The sequence below is a fragment of the Procambarus clarkii genome, chromosome 19 (genome assembly GCF_040958095.1).
Source record: "Procambarus clarkii isolate CNS0578487 chromosome 19, FALCON_Pclarkii_2.0, whole genome shotgun sequence".
In the NCBI taxonomy this organism is placed as follows: domain Eukaryota; kingdom Metazoa; phylum Arthropoda; class Malacostraca; order Decapoda; family Cambaridae; genus Procambarus; species Procambarus clarkii.
Genome location: NC_091168.1, coordinates 18822848 through 18839522, shown reverse-complemented (window position 1 = coordinate 18839522; position 16675 = coordinate 18822848). Strand labels below are relative to the sequence as shown.

The window sequence follows — 16675 nt, the reverse complement described above, 5'->3', positions numbered from 1 at the left end:
TTCAGTGCACTTTTGCACTTAATTACTTATTTAATGCAGGCGATGAGTCACAATAACGTGGCTAAAGTATGTTGACCAGACCACACACTAGAAGGTGAAAGGACGATGACGTTTCGGTCCATCCTGGACCATTCTCAAGTCGATTGTCAATTCTTATTTAATGCCTCTAGCCGCTTTCATAACTCTTGCTTCTCAGTTCTTCAAGCCGTTTTGTACCTTTTCCAGTCCTGCCTTTGCACCTTTTCCAGTTTTTCCAATCCCCCAAATCCTACAATTTTTCCATTTGTAGGATTATTGGGTAAGTTATTTATGTTAGGCTAGCAATCTTGTCATTCCTTTTACGATATGAATATTTTTGAAACATGGAAATTACTTGATTGAATCTGTTCTAGATATTCATCTTTCCTCTATTGACTTTTTGTACAATGTCATGGTTCATGTGTGTTCAGTTGAGCTTTCACATTTATATACTTTTATGTTTCATTCATATGATATTTTATTGTTTTAATTTGTCACTTCCAGGTTTCTCCTAAGTGTGCCCTGCTGAGTGATGTCTTGTATGAGTCGGCATTTGAATCCCAATTGTGGATGCTTTTTGATCATAACAAGCAGCTGCTAGGCTCTGGTGATGCTTATAGTAATAAGTATTCCATTAAACTAGAAAAAGGCGACTATTCTATACGGCTGCACGTTCGGCACGAACGACCAGATTTGCTAGAAAAGCTGTCCGACCTTCCTCTTACAGTCCTGACTAAGTTGGCTCAAGAGGTGAGAATAAATATTTCTGTTGTTGTACATCCTTGAGGGTTATACAGACTTTTAATTAATAAATGGGATTCTAATTTGATTATAGATATCATTATAGGTCTCTAATTTAAATCAGAAAATTCGTAATATGGTATTATTTTTGTTAAAAAATTGTGCAACACTGTACATACTTTGGTACACTTCAATTATAATTCCCGTAAATTGTATGGTTCCAAATATTATATTTGAAAAACATCTAGCATCATTGTTAAGATTTTCCCATGATATAGTTGTCCACCAAGGCCAAAAATTTGTATGTTATATGAAGAGGTATGTAATGTTCAGAAATTGTACAAAAAATTGTATTATCGTTCAATCTTTCTGTGTCAAAATTTGTAGAGGTAGATTGGTGCTGCATTTGGTGCAGCATGAGAACAGTTTTGGATATTTTTGTTATGACATCATATATATATTTTGTAAATTTATTGTCTCTTTTGTACATTAATTGTACATTAATATGCACCCGTATGTCCTGGGGCTAGATTCATCTTGCACACGACCACTCGAGATCTGTAGCTCTCATGACGGTAATGGTAGCACAGCTTCTGCTAAACACTTTACATGCTTTGAAGTCCTATAAGGTTGTCCTGAACCCAAAGGTGTTATTGCTATGGGATGACTATGAGCTTCAGAGCTCTTAAGAGTTCAGTAAATAGAGATGAAGCTAACATTATCAAGGCAAGATGTACTGATCTCTCGGGTGGATACATAGGTGCTTGATAAAAGCTGGCCCAGGCTTTCCAATATACACAATAATATATATATTTAGTTACTTTATAAATGTTATTGTGTAGATTCAAGTTAAATGTTTAAATTAATTTGACAGGTAAAATTAGATGTATATACATCTTTAAATGCGGCAATGACATCGGGCAAGAAGGCTCAGCCCATCACACTAAAGAGTGGTACAAGCCAACCCATCTACCTCACAGCTCCCAGCCTCTCTGATAAGTATGTACAGTTTTGGCACACTGCTCCTTAAAGCTTGGTGATTTGTTGCAGTGAAGACGGCTACAAAAATTGCAGACACCCTTATTCACTTCAGTTATGGTTAAGACTGCAAAAGATGACACAGCTAAAATGGAAAGAATTTTGGTAATATAGGAATTGGCACCAACACCACCACTATTACAGCAGCCATTAACCATTACCCTCACCTTTGTCACTGCCATTACTGCCACATAACAATTGCCACATGCCATTGCCATTGTCACCTTCTTTACCACCACATGACCAGTCACCTCCATTAACCACTATACAACAACCATTGCTGTTGTCACCTCCATTACCACAGCACAACCACCACAATTGCAACAAGCATACCTGGAGAGGATTCTGGAAGTTCTTCTACTCCCTGATCCCGGCCTGTGGCCAGGCTCAACATCACAGTTATTACCACCCATTCCCCCATCATTACCACCACCACTACAACACCTTAACTTTACCAACACCATTTATTTGTTACATTTCTAAACTAATTTTGTCAAGAGACAAACAGAGCATGTCTTGACTCATTGTGCTTTGATTCAAGCATAATCTCTGGTTTATAATGTTTCCCTTTCCAAGGTAAATGTAGATTTCCTCAACAAGGTTTTTTGTATACACATGCCCTGTCTTGGGATGTTGGGACTTAACTCTTTCTGCCGGCTTTAATTGTTGTCGAATTCAAGGCCTGATCTAATTTGGCATACATCATGGTGTATTTGTTCTTCATAGGAGCTAGTATTGGCCCAGTTGCAGGACAAGTACTGTATTCAGCCTTGGGGTCGACTTTTAGTCAATTGATTTTGGCTTCTACTGCCCATGGGACATTGCTAATGTTACCTGTGCTGCTTCTCCAGTATGTTGTCAGATTTCTTTGCAGCTTGCCTTACCCACAAGTCATGATAACTTCCTGAATTTCATATGTATGCTTTTACTTTTGCTGACTTCCCTTTTCCTTCTCTTTCTGGAGAATAACATGGATTGGGAGTTTTTTTGCTACATGCATTGCTTTCCAACAGCTTCAGAATTCATTTAATTTGAACGTTGCTAAGCCTGCTCCATGTTGGGATCGTGGCAAAACTCTGGAATCTCAAGCTGGTACTGGTTTATCAGGTGACATGTGAGTTCAGTTATACCTATTGCCAGGTAAATAAATTTGGCTTGATATAACTCTTATCAAATGGTGGTTGTTAACTTGAGAAACTTCCATGCAGCCCCTCCATAGTAAATCCCGCTGATGGTATAAATTGGAGGATGTTTTGGCACATTTGAGTGAGCTTGGGCCAGATTTTTGTGGGTCTTTCGTTTAGTGTTAGTAGACCATTCTTTGGCCAGTAGTAGATAAAACAAGGCAAAAATTCGGTTTCTCCTAGGACATCCCTGCTACAAGTCTAGCTATTCACACCAAAGGTTCTGCAACTGCCTCCACAAAATGTTGGCCAGTGGTCTTCTTCCAGAGACAATTTCTCTTCGGGTCTCATCTGTTCTCTTCAGTGGCGATATAGAAATGTTTTTTCTGTTAACATACAGTACACTTTTGTTTCAGATTCAAATTAAAATATGCCCTTCTTCAATTGTTTTCAAAATAACCTTCATTTGATTGCTTTTCAGTAATTAATTTAATAAATAATTTATTTTGTATCAAATAATTTATCCTTAACATAGTTTTTTGTGTAAGAATGATGCATTTTTTTATTTTTTTATTACAGGACTCTGAAGGGCCTTGGGCTAACCCCTGGTCAAGCTTTATTAGGTAGCCTGTCGTTTGCTAAGGATGAGCAAGTTCGGAAAGCTGTAAGTAGCCACAAGTTTGGGCCCATACGTACTATGCCGGTAAGAGCACAAGCTTACCCTATCTTCACTTTTCTTTACTTTTTCTCTCCTCCTCTATCCATGAAATTTTCAAAGGTTGAAAACTAGTATCGAGATAATACATAAAGGCATTTATGTATTATCTTTAAGTATTTATGCATTTATTTATCATTTAAACTTTACTGCTAGCTGTGTTATTCTTGCCACGGGAGCTATAAACTAAGACATGTACAGTACAAGAAGAAACATTGCAAATTGGTAAATGTAAGAATGGATGTATTCATTCATAAATTGTTCAGTAATTTTTTTTCCTTAATTCAAATGAAAATTAATTATATAATTGAGAGTGGAAAAGAGAGGTTTACAGGTGGTATGATTTGTGCAGTGTTGGATGATGTGGAATTACTGTTTTGCGAGTCACCACTTTTATACCAAGTTTCCAAGTGTATGAATGAAGTTTGGAATTAGGCATGTTGAGAACAGTCGTATGTTTAGTTTTCATTAATTCTCGATTCTACTGCTAATCAAAAGCAAATTGGAGTTTCCTCACAACTTATATTGCTGTGGTTTACAAATGTTTGGGTTATTTTTATGCATCATCGCACATCTCGATCATTCTGGACTTAATTGTGTGCTGATTTTGTGGCTGGAGTGTGAAAGGAGCATTAAATATTTGTCAAAGTATGTATGTATTTTGCTGAGTAAAGAGTGGAAAAAGTGGACTTTTGAGGGTATTTGAAACATGTTCCTATTTTTCCTTAGTACCTTATTCAGTTAATTTGCAAGGTTTTCAAAGGAATGTATTCTTCATGCAAATTGAGGGCTGTCAGTAATGATAAGCTTGATAGACAATTATTATGGCTTGTAAATATTTTTAGAAAGCCATGTGGATATGAAGAGAGGTTACTGCACACAACATAGTGACTTGCTAATAGTTGTTTTAATTATGCGAAGTAGCTAATATTTCCTCGGCTGATGCTCTTCGCCCCTTGGATCTCGTGCTGAAGATATCAATTTTATATTTTTCCAAATCAAAATTAACCATAATTCAATATGTATTTGCCTAAGCAAAATGAAGCTACCTTACCTTAGTCTATTCTATTACGTTCAAATAAAATCCTAAAATGCATAGCTAAATGGTCGAGTTGAGGCCGGAAGCCATGATTGCTTTCTGCTTCTGAATCTATTATAAACACACCAGTTATCTTCTCGCTGTAATGTTATTTACAGTAATTTTCAAGGAGTACTGTACAGACTAAAAAAAAAAAGTTTTTTACACAAAAGTAAGCTTTTTATCCTGTTTTACCATAAAGAAAGTAAAATATGAAATATTGAGCTCTTTAACACAAACTATGAATAACATGGGAAAAGTTATTTGCTGCAGCTGGCATACTTTATCATTTTGGAGTTGTGATTCTTTCATCAACCCCTACGCTTTTCTCAAGTCCATGTGCTCCCAAGGTGCTCAGCTGTCATATAAAATGATCACTGTGGATAATAAATTATGCTTTACACCGGATTGTACGTAGATACATTTTTTAGGTTGCTCTATTCGGCAAAATCTGGTGTGGCTCTTTGGTCAGGATCAGTAAGCCATGCAGGACAACATTGTCATCAGTGCCACTGGGGATATTTCAATTGATCCTTCCAGGGACTCCTTTAAAGTAGCTTGGATACCAATTTAGGAGAACTGTCTGGTGCTGAGGGAAATGCATCTAATATATTTAAAACAAATTCCATGGCTCATTGAACTGCCTATTAACACATCAGCCTACCTCAGAGAAATGTTTGTTAATAATTATTATTAAACCACAACAACAACAAATGTGCTAACTGTGCATCACTTGACTTCCCCAACCACCACCAGGTGGCAGCCTGAGTCACTCAGGGCATGGGTAAATCTATTACCATGCTTTCAACTGGTGCACTGAATGACACATTTCTTGATAACTGCAGAACATGTCATCTGAAACGAGTGCTCAGCATTCTTTTGTACTTTTCCTGCACATTTAGGGTTTCATGCCTGAACATTTTCTTGAGTAGGCTTGCTGTTCACATTGTGTATCTTGCATTGTATTCACATTTGGTTTCACTGTTCTCATTCTTGGCACCGCTAGCGAACACTGCCATCACAGTTATCTTCTCTGAAGTTTTTGTATTCCTCTTTTGTGAAGGCTTTTCTCAAATTGGATCCCGGTTTGGTGCCTTCTTTTGATAATTACTTACTTCTCAAATTGGTGAAGGTGGGGTTTGCAAAGGTATATTTTCCAGATGGGTTGAGATTATCACAGGAGTCCACTTGGTGCCAGAGTTGGCCCTTGTTTTTCAGGGTTTTGGTCTCAGATTGAAGTGTGTTCATTTCCCTGTTCTGTATCCTTCTCTGTCCAAGTTGCATTTACCGGGCCCCTCCTGTCCCCTTCCCCCTCCACCTGCATGCTTCAGCTTCAGCATGCCATCAAGGCACTCTTCCCAGAAAAGATTAAATTTTTCTGTGTAAACTTATCAGGCAGTGTAATAAAATTAAATTGAATGTGCAGAATTGTATATACTAAATTATTTATATCAAGAGAAAATATTGATGAATGTCAGTCACAGCTCATTTTTTATGGGAAACTTCCAATCACAAATGAATATTTTGTTTAAATCAACCAATCTTAATTTACATCAGATTTTTATTAATTTTATATTGACGTAATGGACAATTAGATGGTAGAATTTGATACTACTGTATTCACTTTATAGTTTGGAAAAAATAAACCTAAGAAACAAATATGAATATTGCTAGGATTTGTATAGCACATATATGTACTATATTAGGCCTCAGATAGCATGTATTAAGCCTAGGATGGTTAGGTTTGGTTCGGTTTTATTAGCAACATAAATACAAAATCTTTTCAAGTTTGTCCAAATTCAATTGTACCCAATTTTTCTTTCTAACTAACTGTACATTACGTCACTATGTATGAAGGTCCACATGGTTACTACAAGTGCTATCTAAACAGAAGGATGGGTTGCTATATGTGCCTTCAAGAAAGAAGAGTGACTTGTTCATAGTGTATTGGGTTTTGATGCTTTTAAGCTTAATAGTTAATGTTTAATTTTATTTCCTTTCTTGCTTTAAAAGAAGCAGCATTCAGGTTGGTTTAATATAACAAGCCATTTGGAAATATTAAGATTGTGATTTTTGTTTTGTTCTCAGGATCAGTATTCCCTACGTGTAGTAGTTACGGAACTGCCTTGCAAGAAGCGCAGCACCGGTAGCAGCAACAGTAACTCTGAAGAGAAGAAGGAAGCAAAGACCTTTGTTGACTACCAGGAGGCATTGAGGGACCTGCAGACTGCATGGATATCTAAACTAGGTACACACTTAAAGTTTAGATTAACTCTTCAAATGCACATGTAAAACAAGGATGATTGTGCCATATCTGACCTTCCTGTGCAAGTGAATGGGGGATGATGTAAAGTACCATGTAAGATTTAAAAGTTCCACACATACATGGGGCTCACATTTGCTTCCTCGGGCCTCTAGTAAAGAGACGTCATCTTGGAAAAAAATCCTGGGCACCCCAACTGCATGCAAGGGCCTCATTATTGAGTGTGTGACCATGAGTAGCACATGCTGTTGCAGCTTGTACCTACACCATCACCTAATGATGATGAAATAAATAAGTACTGTAACTGCAATTATTTTGCAATGATGTCATAAAAGATCCTGACAGTGAGTGATTGACTATGTACAAGGTTCTGATATCAGTGAACACAATTGTCATGAGCATGATGTACATGCCTCAGCCCGTCCTCTAAATAAAGACCCCAAAAGTGATTCCATGCACCCACCAAACCCCCTGTTTATGAATGAAAAACAGTTTACACATGACTCGCAACTGATTTCGTTCGAACACTTCTGGAAAAAGTGGTTCACTGATGAATTTTGTTCGAATAACAGCGCTGTAAACGTTTCACTACAAATACAAATAATCACCAACAGAACCTGAACACCTAACCTAACCTAACCTATGCCTATATATGCACAATGTTAATATATTATAATATTAATTTATATTTGAGAAAGTTCCCGTTTTGAATGAACAGTACGTAAAAATTTATGAATGTGTCTGTGGGGTCGACTCCTGGATGGAATGGACTTGAGTTGAGGATGGGTTGCATGTCTCATATGTCGTGCTGCAAACAGCTGCATCGAACAGCCTGGTTGATCAGACCAGCAACCAGGAGAACACAGGGATACTAATTCTCAGAATCTTCAACAGGTAGTCAACAGGCATAGTGTACACTAGGAGGCAGATATTCATAGCACACAGCCATGGTTTCATGTATCTATACATTATGAAATGGGACCTCATTTTTCTTTGGAAAATATAGTTGTGGAAAATGATTCATATTTATAATTTAGTGACAGGATAATAGCAATGATAATTGATAATATCAGTGTTGTGACTACAGTTAGAGATGTGCTTAGTATATAGCAGGCATTTTGCTGCTTAGATTTCATTACGAGACCCACCACACCTGCTTAGTGATTGCTTATGGTGCATACAATGTAGGTACTGTACAATCAAAGTGAATACTTATGTAGGTAAACTGTAATTCTATTTTATTAGTGTTGATTAATAAGCAGACATAAGCATATGTTTTACTTAGTGTACTTTATTAAACTAGTGTGCACAATAGTTTGTGTTAAATTAATGGGAAACTAATTGTGTATTGAATTAAGGGATCATTAATGATTTTACTATATTATCCTGTGAATATAAAATAGTGTGTTTATGTTTATAATTTATCATGTAATAATTGCTTGCATTTGTTATTCAGACTGCGAAAGTGGGGAAGAGATATATAAAGAGGTGATGGCAGCACACCCAGATCACCTTGCTGCTCAGTTGGCACGCCTGCAGGCGTTAGATGCTGTCGGGGCTCAGAACAGAGCAGCAGTGATAGCACAGGCCACACGCATTATATCGGCAGTGGATACTGCACCTCTTCTAGCTTTCTACGGTACCAAGACCGACACGCGCTCGGATGCCGCCAAGATCAAAACACAGGTTAATAATAGCAAGTCCTCTTGGTTGCCTTAAGTGGGTTATAAAGTCTATTAACAGACACAAGTTTGTTTTGTATTGTATTGCACATTACTTTCTGGGGGAGGGGTGCAATTGTTGGCTCTCTAACAATTGAGACAGCTCCACACATGAGTTACAGCAGCCCTAAGAGTCCATAGTAGCCTACTGGAGACCAGAGCCAGAACCAGGCCCTAACCCCCGTCTCACAGAAGCACAGTGAGCAGGGGACCAATACAGTTACCCTCACTAAGGAAACATACAGAGAGGAAATGAAGCAAAACACACAACTGCAAGGTACACAGAGAGAAGAAATGGAACAGCAAACAATTCTGCAAGTGAACCACCCAGTAGTCATCTCAAGTTCCACTAGTTACAACCGACCATCAACAGGCTGTGCCATCACCGGGAGCTGCCAGCTTCCTACGTCAATGTTACTCAGTCCGTCACCTGATGTCTAACTATTTGGACTGCTCCTTGAATTGCTAGCCTTTTGGGTCCCAACTATTTCTAGATAAGTGTTGGCCATTCTTTGGACTCTGTCCGGTGTGGGCCCCATTTGCCTGTGTATCGCTCCAGGATTTAGTGTTGACTTCATGTGTGAATGTTTACAAGCTTCACTTGTAAAGATTTTGGATACTGTTCACTTCGCACTGCATGAGCTTAAGGGAGCCCTTCTTAAGGCACTTGTTTAGTGATGCCCCTGCCCCGACATTACATTCTCTGGTTGGTTCAAGAGTTTGTCTTATAGAGGCCAGCCTACTGTGTAGGGTACCTTGCCCTGAATAGTGCAAGGGTCACTTTGATTACTCTGCAGTGGTTCTGTGGATCAACGTTCCTGTGGTCCAGTCTCTGACCATGCCACTTGGTCTGGTCGATCAGGTTGTTAGATGCAGCTACTCACAGTCTCACAACGTATGAATCACAGCCTGATTGATCACGTATCATTTGGAGGTGTTTATCAAGTTATGTTTAGAGAGAGTGTTGAAAAACTTTGGCCCCTGATGTTGATAGAATTACCTCAGCATACCCACTGCACTTCTGCTTTTCAGCAGGCAATTTTGCACTTCCTACCATGCCTCCTGGTCTCAAGAATTATTTCTGCATGCAGATTTGGAACCAGTCCCTCTAATATTTTCAAAATGTATATTATTGTGTACAGTACGTCTTGCCTGCACTGGAGAGAATAAACACATGGTAATCACTCTTCTGCTGTTTTTAAAAGTTCGATGGTCCTAGTATGGTTGAATGGTTCCTAGACATTAGTTGATGTGCTAGACATGGTCCCCATCTTTTTTTTAGTAATGTCCTAGCAAGAAAGTGAGGGACTCAGGATTTTTGTTCAAGATGGGGGATGGTGACTGGAGGCCTGGGGAAGTACATGTGAGGCTCATGTATGCGCAGGATTTTTAAACCTTATGCAGTACCCTAATACTTGACTTGATGGGATGTGCAGTTGACCATATTTAGTCACCTCATCACCTGATGGGATGTGCAGTTGACCATATTTAGTCACCTTATCACCTGATGGGATGTGCAGTCAAAGGGTTAAAAAGTATTATCATTGATCTGGCATTACCAGCTTAAAATTTTTATTTTTCTTGCAGTTTTGACAGCTACTTTATTGTTTTCTTTAAAAGGAGGGTCTTCTGGCATGATTTCTCTCCAATCATTTATAATGCTGTTTCATTCTACAGTGTGATTTTACTGTATTATATACAGTACAGTATATGGTTTTTGTTTTGATATTTTAGTTTTTCCATTAGTGTAGGCGCTGGAACTTACTTATCTTCTTTAAACATCGTGTTATTTTCTGTGGCCCATTGGAAGACCTGATTCATATCAGTTTGGAGATTGGCTGTATCCGCAATATTGTCTACTATGAAAATCCGAGGTTCATTTGCAAAGAATGATATGGAACTATAGTTTGTGTCCAATATGCGGAAGAGGAAAAATTACTGGGGCAAGCACTATATTTTGGGTGATGGAGTTTTTCACTGTGGATGATCCAGAGTTTAACTGGTTGACTATTTCACTCTAGGATCTGTTCGTTGAGAAAATTAAAGATCCATCTTCCTACTTTGCATTTTGTTACATTCAACACTTGATTTTTCCCATGTGATGTTGGTATCAAAATTGGCTTAGTATTGAAATTTTATCATTTGTACAAGCAAACAAAAAATACTGGGCAAAAATCTTTGCTTAATTTGGATCTTCCTCTACACCATCAAGGGTCTTATCCTAGTTAATTTAAATAATCATGAGTCACTGTCTTGATATTTGATCATTATTCATTGTGTATAAGATGTTTTGAAGAATTTTCAATCTCTATACTTCAATTTATTTCAATTTTAACATGAAAAATATATTTCACAATAAATAAGTTTGAATATAATTTTTCAGATGGATAAACAGCGTAATACCCTGCTTGAAGCTCTTTCCCGCCAGGGATCAGCTCTCTGTGCTGATATTCTCGCTCTACCTGCTGCAGAGCGGACACAGGAAGCCATTGAACAGGTGGACAGTATTGCTGTTGACATAATGAAATTTGTGGAACCATCAGACTCGAAGGTAAGTTTTATATGCAGCTGTGTTGCTAAAACTTTTGTTTTAAGCTTTAGAATTTCTGGAGAATGTAATAGAGGGATGCAGGGAAGGAAAGAGTGCACAAGAGTGAGTAAAAGTATGTGTGTACTCGCCTAGTTATACTTGACTAGTTGTGCTTGCAGAGGGGTTGAGCTTTGGCTCTTTGGTCCCCGCCTCTCAAATGTCAATCTACTGGTAATTACCTAAGTGTAGTTACAGGATAAGAGGCATCAGACAATGGGGGGTTAGACTAACATCAAATAATTTGGGGTTAGATGAACATCAAATAATTAGGGGTTGTTGATGGGGGCAGCTGGCCACTCCCTTGGTGCTGCTACTTAGGAGGGGTGGGAGGGACTCTAAGCCCCGAAATCATCTCAAGATAACCTCAAGATAACCACGTATGTCAGACCAATCCTGGAGTATGCAGCTCCAGCATGGAGTCCCTATCTCGTCAAGCATAAGAGTAAATTGGAGAAGGTTCAGAGGTTTGCCACCAGACTAGTGCCCGAAGTGTGACCCTGGAAGACAGAAGAGTTAGGGGGGGACACGATCACCACATAAAAGATTCTCAAAGGAATTAATAGGGTTGACAAAGACAGTTTATTTAACACAAGGGGCACACGGGTGGAATTTGAGTACCCAAATGAGCCATAGAGACATTAGAAATAATTTATTTAGTATCAAGAGTACTGTAGTTAATAAATGGAATGCATTAGGTAGTGATGTGGTGGAGGCAGACTCCATACACAGTTTCAAGTGAAGATGTGATAGAGCCCAGTAGGCTCAGGAACCTGTACACCAGTTGATTGACAGTTGAGAAGCGGGACCAAAGAGCCGAAGCTCAACCCCCACAAGCACAACTAGGTGAGTACATGTCTCGGCCATTTTCTCTACTTCTCTCATTACTAGCTGTTGTTAAATGAAGCATTATGATATTATTTCAGGTAAATGGATTCTTTGCGAGTTATTACCAAGTTAGAGGATTTGATGGATTGGCAGCACGAATAATTTCCCGACAGTGTGAAGAAAAGTGGACTCGAGAAAACGAGGCAAAGTTGACGGATATTTACAATCAACTAGGCTGGACGCACATTTCTACGCTTATTGCTAGTACTCATCCTCTACGGTTTCCTACCAGTTATGCGCCTTTCTGAGTACATAAATACAATTATCAGAGAAGGCATCTTTACCCACTTCATTTATTATGCTGCCGTAAAGTTAATATTTGAAAGCTTGTGCACATCTGTTATATTTCATCCACTGTTCTTACGATTCCATAGACATTTGCCACCAGTGTTTCCTTGAACACTTCCTCGACTCGACCAAAACATGCCCACGCACCCAGGTCTTAATCAAAGCACTAATTATAATTAAGTGATTTGTATGCATGCACCAGTGACCACCCATTGCTTGACACCTCTGAAAAGAGCGCCACAGATGGACACGAAGGCTTCATTGGATGCATAAACTAGAACTTGTGTATGTCTTCCCACTGTGGTTCATAATTTGTTCAATGAGTAAATATGTATTACCTGGTCAAATCAATAATATCTCTCTCAGGAATGATGAGTGGCTCCCCAGGCATTTATGTTAGAAGGGAAATTTTAGTTTGTTTCTGCTTGGTTTCTCCCTTTTATAAGTTGAATACATTTGGTAGAGTAGCATGTTAAATATAGATTAAAGTATTCATGGTAAATGATAGTGAAAACTATTTGAAAGGTTTAGCTCACACTTAGCATAGGATTTTTGTTTTAATTCATTAAATTTTTTATTAGTACTTTTAAGTATAAAGGGGAAAGTATGGAATCATATCCATGAGAGTGAAAGTTTGTTGATTTAAGGATTGGCAGATCATTAATCAATCATTAATTTTAATCATTAATTGTGTTGTATTGTATGCTGAATGGTTTGTATGTAGTTGAAGATTTTGGCTTATATATTTCATTTTTATTTTTTGCCCACTTATTCATGAGTAATACTGTAGCTTAATCCATAAGGCATTAACTTCTGTAAGCCAAAAAAAAAAGAACAGAAAAATTCAATACGTACTTGAATTCAGAACAATTTGAATGACGTGAATAATAAGATAGATTATTTGTTTTATTACAGTTGTTTGTTTATTGTTTGTTCTTGTTTAGGTGAGGGAGGGGGTTAATGTTCTTGTTTAGGTGAGGGCGGGAGGGAGAGAGGTTCATGCTTTTGCTTAGATGAGGGAGGATGGTTAATGTTTAGGTGAGGGAAAGTGGCTAATGTTGATGATACAGGAGAGGGAGGTGGATTAATGTTGTTGTTTAGGTTAGGGCGTGGGGGTAATACTCATGGTTAGGTTAGGGAGGGGGCGGGGGTGGGTTACTTACTTATCCATGGTGAAAAGTGGTCACACACTGGTGTAAAGCAATATCCCGTGTAGTAATGTGAAGGACACTAGGCTTTGGAGTTTATAAGTTGAGGCGCATCAATGCAAGCAACTGGTTGCATGTTGTACACTTGATGTTGCTGCAGTTGCTCTGAAGGTGATACATTTGTAATACTATGTATTGCACATCTAGTTTCTACATGCTCATTCTTATTTAGAATGATGCTTTAGCTGGCAGGGAAGCAACTTGTGACTTTAATTGAACACAATCTTCTCAACTTATTTATTGTTGGAATATCTTTTGTATTGTTATAGGCCAAGGAAGGCCAAATTATGTCATGTTTTTGCAGTTCACATAAAAATGTTTTATTTTGATAAGCAGTAACGACTTGTTATATTTGCATAATAACTCATTTTATAAGGATGAAATTTACACATTTACTTATTTTGGTGTGTGTGTGTGTGTATTAGTTTATACAGGGAATGGGATATTTTTACAGATCAACAGCTGAAGGGTACTGTGACAACACTTACCCGAAATTCTGCTATTTATTTATTGTTTCTAGAGGACTGTGAACCTTGTACAGTGTGCATAAATATTAGTGGGAGCCAACAAGGTCCTTGTGATGAACACGCATAGGGGTTCCACCAAGGTCTGTGTGGAGACAGAAATTGTAGCCACCAAGGTGTATCTCGACACACAGACGGGAGCTTTCATGATGTTTCTTGACACAGATTGGGGCTTCCATGATGTATCTCAACACACAGATGGATGCCACCATGGTGTATCTCGAAATGAATGGGTGCTACGGTGGTGTATCTTGATGCGCGGACGAGTGCTACCACGGTGTATCTTGACACATGGGTGGGTGCTACCATGGTATATGTTGATACATAGATGGCCGCTGCCATGGTGTGCCTCGAGACACAGGTGGGTGCTACCATGATGTGCCTCAGAACATGCATGGGGGCTACTGTGGTATGCCTCGAAACATGGATGGGTGCTTCTATGATGTATCTCTACACACGGATTGGTTCCAACAAGTTGTTTGAATATCTATAAATTTACAGCATGAAAAAAAAAAGATCCATTTTTATAATGAGAATAATGTGGACAAATAAATTTAAGGATGATGCCCTATTAATGTGCATTGTACACACGTGTATTTTTTTTTTTTTTTTTTTTTTTTTTTTTTTTTTTTTTTTTTTTTTTTTTTTTTTTTTTTTTTTTTACGATATGACTGCTCTTAGGAAATTATGTTGTCTGTTTCGTCTTTTTGTTATGATATATATACGTCCTTGATAAAATATCGGATATTTTCATGGTTCAGGATACCTTTACGTTTGTTGATGCCAGTCCAATAGTTTAATGGTAATACAGTATACACTTACTAATTCTTAGGTAATTGAAGAATTTTGCATCTACAAAATAAATTGTAAGGCAAGTTTTAAAGGTTCTTATTAGTTCTAAATCTTTTGTATAAACATAAGCTTTCTTGACTATTTTATTTTTACTTCCACCTTAATTAACAAACTGTGGATGACCTGTATAATGTTTTGATGTGCAGAGATTGGGCTATTTTTAATAACAAACCGAACTTGTTGATGATTTTGTACGTAAGGCATACTGGAACAATAAATCTAAGCTCTTAAAGTTTCTGGCCATTACTAACTTCTCTTACAAAAAGAAAATCTTGTTCAATGTGTATTAACAGTAAATTATATTATTTCTTTAACACATTCAAACTTTATTTTTGTTGTAGTTGTGCAGGATATTTTGTGTAAGAAAAGACTCTGTTTTAGGTATAATTACTATTTTTCACGTTGGCCTTGCACAGAGAATTAGCGCCAGACTAGTCTCACAGGTTTTCTTGATGACGTTTTTTTGTTATGTTGAATATTGGAACGAATGTTATTTAGAAAGAACAAATTAAGATGTGCTTTAATTGCCAAGAATCTTCTAATTTCCATAAATTGTTACTATAGTATTGATTTAAGCAATATATTGTAATTTGAGAAAATAAACTGCAATATGTGATAGTTTCTTTTAATTAAAGTTGTGTAAAAACTTCTTCACCTTGATTTGTGTACAAGCTATCCTACTTAGAAAATAAATATTTTTTTTTATTTTTTCTGATCAGTTATGTTTAGAAGAAGTCTTGATTTGATAATGTATTTCTAGTTTCTTGTTAGACTGACTCCATGTACAGTACCTCTCCATCCCATGCATTTGTAACACAATCGGCTCGCAATCAAAGGGCCTGGGTTCAATTCCCACATATGACAAGATGATTGTGTATGCTTCTTTACACCTGATGCCTCTGTTTACCTAGTATTAAATAGATACCAGGAAGTTAAGCATTTGTTGTGGGTTTCATTCTGGGCTTGGTCAGTAGTTGACGTAAGGGGACCTCAATAATCCTAAGCGCAGGCTTCCTGTTCCTGATAATGGGAACCATTATACATGCAGGCAGGAAAACTTGTGGGATAATAGCAACACACGCACTGAGCCTTACAGTTGATGGAAACATCTAGGTGTACTGTATTACTATTTAAGTTCCATTGTAGGTGATTTTTGTTTTTCCAAAACATTGTTAACCAAGGTAAACAATGAAATATGCAAATGTGTTAAGCTGCAGCCTCCAGTTGCATGGTTCATGGCTGTTTAAAATTTTAATTCCATAAAATTCCCTGGTAGGTACATCAGTGGTTAAGCCTTGAACTTTAAAAGGAACTAAGAGGCATAGTTACCTGGAGTATACCTGCAGTGGATTCTAGGAGTTTTTATATTCCCAAAAGTTCAGCCTAGGGCCAGGTTGACTTGTGATAACTTGATCCAACAGGTTGTTGTTAGGAGTAGCCATAGGCCCATGTGTCCACAACAACCTGGTTGGTCCAATACGTCTTTCAGAAATTTGTCTGTTTCATGAACCCCATCTACATTTAGCAATATTGTTAATGTTGGGAGGATATTGCATAGCCATGAACTCCTGATGTTCATGCAGTGTTCCTTGATTATGCCTATGATACCTCTACTCTTCACTGGATCTAT

The 16675-nt window shown here is 37.7% G+C and overlaps 1 protein-coding gene across 2 annotated transcripts in view; it reads left to right on the top strand.

Moving 5' to 3' along the window:
• TppII (Tripeptidyl-peptidase II) overlaps positions 1 to 14708 on the top strand; it is a 33872-nt gene extending 19164 nt beyond the window's left edge. Inside the window, exons 19-25 of one of the 2 annotated variants that reach the window (XM_045741146.2) lie at positions 523 to 768; positions 1634 to 1758; positions 3501 to 3585; positions 6803 to 6962; positions 8434 to 8663; positions 11082 to 11249; positions 12212 to 14708. In XM_045741146.2, the coding sequence (XP_045597102.1) occupies positions 523 to 768; positions 1634 to 1758; positions 3501 to 3585; positions 6803 to 6962; positions 8434 to 8663; positions 11082 to 11249; positions 12212 to 12421 (1224 nt within the window). In that variant the 3' untranslated portion in view covers positions 12422 to 14708. Of the gene's footprint in view, positions 1 to 522; positions 769 to 1633; positions 1759 to 3500; positions 3625 to 6802; positions 6963 to 8433; positions 8664 to 11081; positions 11250 to 12211 lie in introns of both variants that reach the window. The other variant, XM_045741145.2, reaches the window with a different exon arrangement.
• The last annotated feature ends 1967 nt before the right edge of the window (positions 14709 to 16675 follow it).